This window comes from Montipora foliosa, chromosome 8 (assembly GCF_036669935.1).
Source record: "Montipora foliosa isolate CH-2021 chromosome 8, ASM3666993v2, whole genome shotgun sequence".
NCBI lineage: Eukaryota > Metazoa > Cnidaria > Anthozoa > Scleractinia > Acroporidae > Montipora > Montipora foliosa.
This window is the reverse complement of record NC_090876.1, coordinates 28,453,022-28,458,021: the sequence shown is the minus strand read 5'-3', so window position 1 is coordinate 28,458,021 and position 5,000 is coordinate 28,453,022. Positions and strand designations below refer to the sequence as shown.

At 39.7% G+C, this 5,000-nt stretch overlaps 1 protein-coding gene across 2 annotated transcripts in view; it reads right to left on the bottom strand.

Moving 5' to 3' along the window:
- The window catches only part of LOC138012480 (origin recognition complex subunit 2-like), a 62,173-nt gene that overhangs the window by 31,169 nt on the left and 26,004 nt on the right, over positions 1-5,000 (bottom strand). For both annotated transcript variants that reach the window (XM_068859264.1, XM_068859265.1), the window contains exon 5: positions 739-808. In XM_068859264.1, coding sequence (XP_068715365.1) covers positions 739-808 — 70 coding nt within the window. The remainder of the gene's footprint in view (positions 1-738; positions 809-5,000) is intronic.

The following is a 5,000-nucleotide window of genomic DNA, read 5'->3' as shown; positions in this document are numbered from 1 at the left end:
ACATTTAGACACTCTTATAAAACTAAGGTCTTCAATTGGTGGAAGCTTTTGGGTGTGATTTTGGTTTTACTTCTGTCTTGAATAATTCTCTGCATTACCCCAGCTTACTTCCAGGATTATGCCCATATATGACTGAACATAATAGTAGATGCTCAGGGAGATGCATTGCAAGCTCATTGACTACTGATTCTTTTTTATTGAGCAAGGTACCCTCCTTTGCTCAACCAGATACTGTGGGATGAAATAAACACTGAGAAATCTACTCATACATGCACATTAATTACTCTGAGCAATCAAACATCTCCACTCCTTTGCCTTTGCAGTTGTTCCAGCCAGGCTTTCCTTGTGCTGGCAAAGATAGATCACAACACTAGGAACTCTGTGCCCTACTCTTCAAGAGCTGTGGGTGATTTCTTTGGGTGATTTCTGTGGGTGATACAGAGCCTATGGTTTAAGGTCCTTAATCGACAAAACCTGCTACAGTAGCAAAGCCAGGATGGATCAGTAAATGGCTCAGTACAAGTACATCCAGATGGATGTGGTTGAAATATCACATATATTTTTTTATATATGTTACATGCCTTAACCCTTTCACCTCCATAAATGCCAATTGACACTTAAAGATTTTACTCTGTCTAACGCGACGATTTTACTTGTCAATGGGGAAGCCCTCGGCGGTGGAAGGGCTAAAGGGACCTGTTGGTTAGCAACTTACAGTGTATACGTTTACACTCATACCTTAAGGCAGTTTCCCCAGCATCAAGTGAATCACAATCAGACTCATCTGAATCTGAATATCGCTCATTCCCTGAATTTGAATACAAAGACTTGTCTTGAACCACAAACCATAAAAAACAAAAGTCTCTGTGACAGCCAGCATGACCTTAAAGGAGAACTGAAAGCCAAAATCAGCAATTTTTCCAACATAGTTTTTGGAAAGTCCCAGATAAGTAAAGTTAAGTGTGTGGGGTTATTTCTTCTCGTTTTCTGTTTTTTGCCAGAAACGTTTGTTCGAAGTTAGGCTTCAAAAACCAAATCAGCACCCTGCTGTGACGTATGATATGGGGAACACAGATTTCGTAATCAAGCGAAACAAGTGCTGCTGTGGATATTTTCTTCGTTTTGCTGTTTCTTCGCGGGATTCAATATTCACGAAAAACATAAGTCAAAAACAGTGCTTCTATATGGAGCACTCTCGCATGTCTTCCCCATATCATACGTCATAAGCTGCAAAAATGACCCCTGACACCTCCATTCTTAGCCGCAATGCTGATGACCGAAAATCGGAAAAATAAGTCCCTCGGGGGACATGTCCTTACGGGTAACGAATGTTACACCATTAACATTGTCTGTGTGATTGTTTACATGTTTTTGTAATGGGCATTGACAATGAATGCATGGAATGCACGAAGAGCATTGCAATTAAGTTTTTTCAGATAAACACTGCATGTGCTACTGTAAAAGTTACAAAACTGAGTGAATTTCGAAGGAAGAGTGGATGCATTTATAGGGAAAATAAAGAACAAACGAAAAAATGAGCGAGAGGTAGTAAGGTGTGCAAAGAGTCATAATGGGATCCGGCAGAAGGTGATCTGTTTGAAAATCAAGGTCAATGCAGAGTTCCTTTCTTGGATTTCTTTATTTTTTCGCTCAAGAAGAGCACTAGTAATTTGAAAGGTTTAATACATTTGTCAAATAATTCTGTATGTCACTTGATAGCATCAGGTAGCTTCATTTGCGTGAGCGATGTTAATGATACCTTCCCTCCCGATTTTTCCGTGAAAATTTTTTGGCTTGGATGAAAATCACAAGATCATGGGACAAAGTTCTCGGAGTGAACATGTTGCAAAGATACGTTGGGGAGAGCTTATTAACGCATTTTACCTTAAATTTGCCTTTTGCTTCGCCCTTCTAACTGATCAGTTATCCCAGCTAAGCGAGTTGACAAGATAGCCAGAGTTCGCATCATAACTTGATTTAGTAACTCTGGCAGCACGATTTTGTAGTTTTTGAAGTTTCTCACTCAGCCGTCGAGACAAGCCATCCCAAACAACACTGCAGTAATCAAACTGCATGGAAATAAAAGGTCTGACTCGCTTACAAGTGCAACAATACTGGAAGCGACGTTTTTCGAAATTGCGTGTATATGCTCCTTCCAGGATAGGTTTTCATCTATGTTCAGTCCGAGAGGTTTGCTATGATTTGTTTGGTTTATTTTGACGCAGTCTACAATAATATTTATTGTCTTGTCATTGAAAGACTGCCATTTTTGACGCAAGCTTATGATCATAAACTCGGTTTCAGCAACATTGAGGCTTAACTTGTTACCTCTGAGCCAGAGATTAATGCTCTTCTGTTCAGTATTGATTTGGGTCTCAAGATCAATCATGTCAGACGCAGCAAAAGTAACATTTGTGTCATCAGCATACATTCTAGGGGAGCCGAGGCTCAAGCAATTTGGTGAGTCATTAATATAGACCAAAAAGAGAAGAGGACCAATTATTGATCCTTGACAAACCCCGCAGTTTAAAGGGCTTGCACTGGATTGTTTACGTTGCATCGTTGCAGACGATTCATTAGATAAGGAATTCTTAAGTGGCTCACACCAGTTCCAACACTTGAAAGAAACGTTCTTGTTAGAAGGATTGACACTACTGTACAACACTTTATTACTTAACAGCAATGTTATGGTACTACATCAAACACCAATTATTGCTAAAAAATATTCGGTCATTTTTGTGATGTAAAACGTTACCGTGGCAACAAGAAAGCTCTGCAAAAACACCCCATATTTTGGCTTTAGTTGCCTATATCTCAAAAACCAACTCGGTGACCCCCATTTTTTATTTCTGAAATGTAATCAACATGCCAGGATAAAAATTTCTGCAAAAGTTTAAAAGAATTCTGTGGAGCAGATTCAGAGCCACCTCAATTAATTGAAAATTTAAGGTTTCTCTGAATCCGCTCCACAGAATTTGAGTTCGTTTTTGAGATATAAGCAACTAAAGCCAAAATATGGGGTGTTTCTGCAAGGCTTTCCTGTTGCCATGGTAACGTAATACGTCACAAAAAGGACTGCACCTTGTTCAGCAATAATTGATGTTTCACATGGTACCTTAACATTGGTGTTACGTGATAAAGTGTTGTCGTGACAATTCTTCTAATAACAAGGTCTCTTAAAAGTGTTGAAACTGGTTTGAGCCACCTTAAACCATTTCAGGGCATCTTGATCCCCCACATATTTAGCAAGATGATTTTGTGATCTATAGTGTCAAAGGCCTTCTTTAAATCACTGAAAATTACACTATTGAGAAGAACTTTGTCAACATTAACACACCAGTTGTTTGTCTCAGCAAGGCAGTGAGCGTACAGTGTAGAGAACGAAAGCCAGACTGGCAACTGGTTAATAAATCGTTGACAGTTATTTAATTATATAGTTGGTAATAGATAATTTTTTGGCCACAGATTTTGGCCACAGCAGGTATAACGGATATAGGTCAGTAATTGTTTAAGTCAGTCTTGGATCCATTCTTAAAGAAGGGTAGATTCCAGTCAGGAGTGATTGATTAAAAATAAACGTCAAAGAGGGTGTAACGACATCGGCGGCTATTTTTAAGAGTTTTCATGGAATGTTGTCAAAGCCGGTCGCCTTCCCTCCATCGATACCTTTCACTAACTTGACGACATTTTGGACATTGATCCTTTTGAAAGAGAATACCGTATTAGAGGGATTCTCGTAGAAAAGTGGATCAATATCTACAGAAGGAATTTTGCGGGCAAGAGTCTGACCAATATTAGTAAAATGGTCGTTGGACGCTTCTGCTATGTCTTTAGGAGAAGATAAGACTTGATGCCCTGACGAGACTGACTGAAGTTCATTGATTAGCTGCCATATTTTACGTGAATCAGATTTACTTGCATCTAGTTTCTCTGAAAAATATTTGCGTTTGGCTTTCTTAATTGAGTAATTTACGTTGTTTCAAGAGGAAGGAAGAGATATTATCAACAATGTCTGGTAATAAATTACAATTTAGGTCACCCAAAAGCTATAGCCCCAAATTAGCCCCAAGCGTCTGTCCTGTTCTTGATCATGAATTTCGTCATAACACTGTCAAAGTAGCAGACTAGTTTGACAATGTTATGACGAAATTCATTGTCAATAACTGGACAGTGGCATGAAAAACTGACATCAATTTGTTTTTTACAATAACAAAAAGGCAGAGGGATCAAAATTAAGTCAAAACACGAGAAAAACGCGGGACAAAAATGCGAGAAACTTCAATCTGACGTGAGCAATATCGCGTCATTATCGAATAAATTATAAATTTATGTCTGTCCGCTTATTGACAATAAAAATTATCCAATGAGTTCGCGAGAATTTTGCAGTCATTGTAAAAGCCATCTTCCCTAGACATGAAACTCCAGAACAAGTGCGATCAGACAATGGCCCTCAATTCAACAGTGCCAGTTTACACAGTTTTCTAAAGAATGGGGATTCAAGCACAATAACAGCAGCCCTAAATTTCAATCTAACAGAGAAGGGGAGTGGGGAGTTCAAACAATGAAGAATCTCCTAAGGAAAGAAGGGACCCTGCAAAAGGACTCCTAGCCTACAGGTCAACACCATTAGCATGCACGATCTCCCCAGCCCAGCTGTTGATGGGAAGACACATCAGCAACAGCGTGCCTATGTTTCACACACAGTTAGATCCAAGATGGCCCGATTTTGACAACCTTCAAGAAAACGAGGCCCTGCGTAAGCTGAGGCAGGAGAGGGTTTTCCATAACAGACAAAAAGGAAAACTCTTGCCTGCTCTGGGACAAGGAACAGAAGTATTTATGAAAGACCTTCCGCACTTGGGAAGGACAGTGAAAGCTGCATCAACCCCTCGTTCGTATCAGATAGAAACTCGTACCAGACGAGTACAATAAGAAGAAACCATGTCCATCTTACACCAATGCCAGAGCAGCCACATCCACAGCAACAAAGGGTCGAGCCG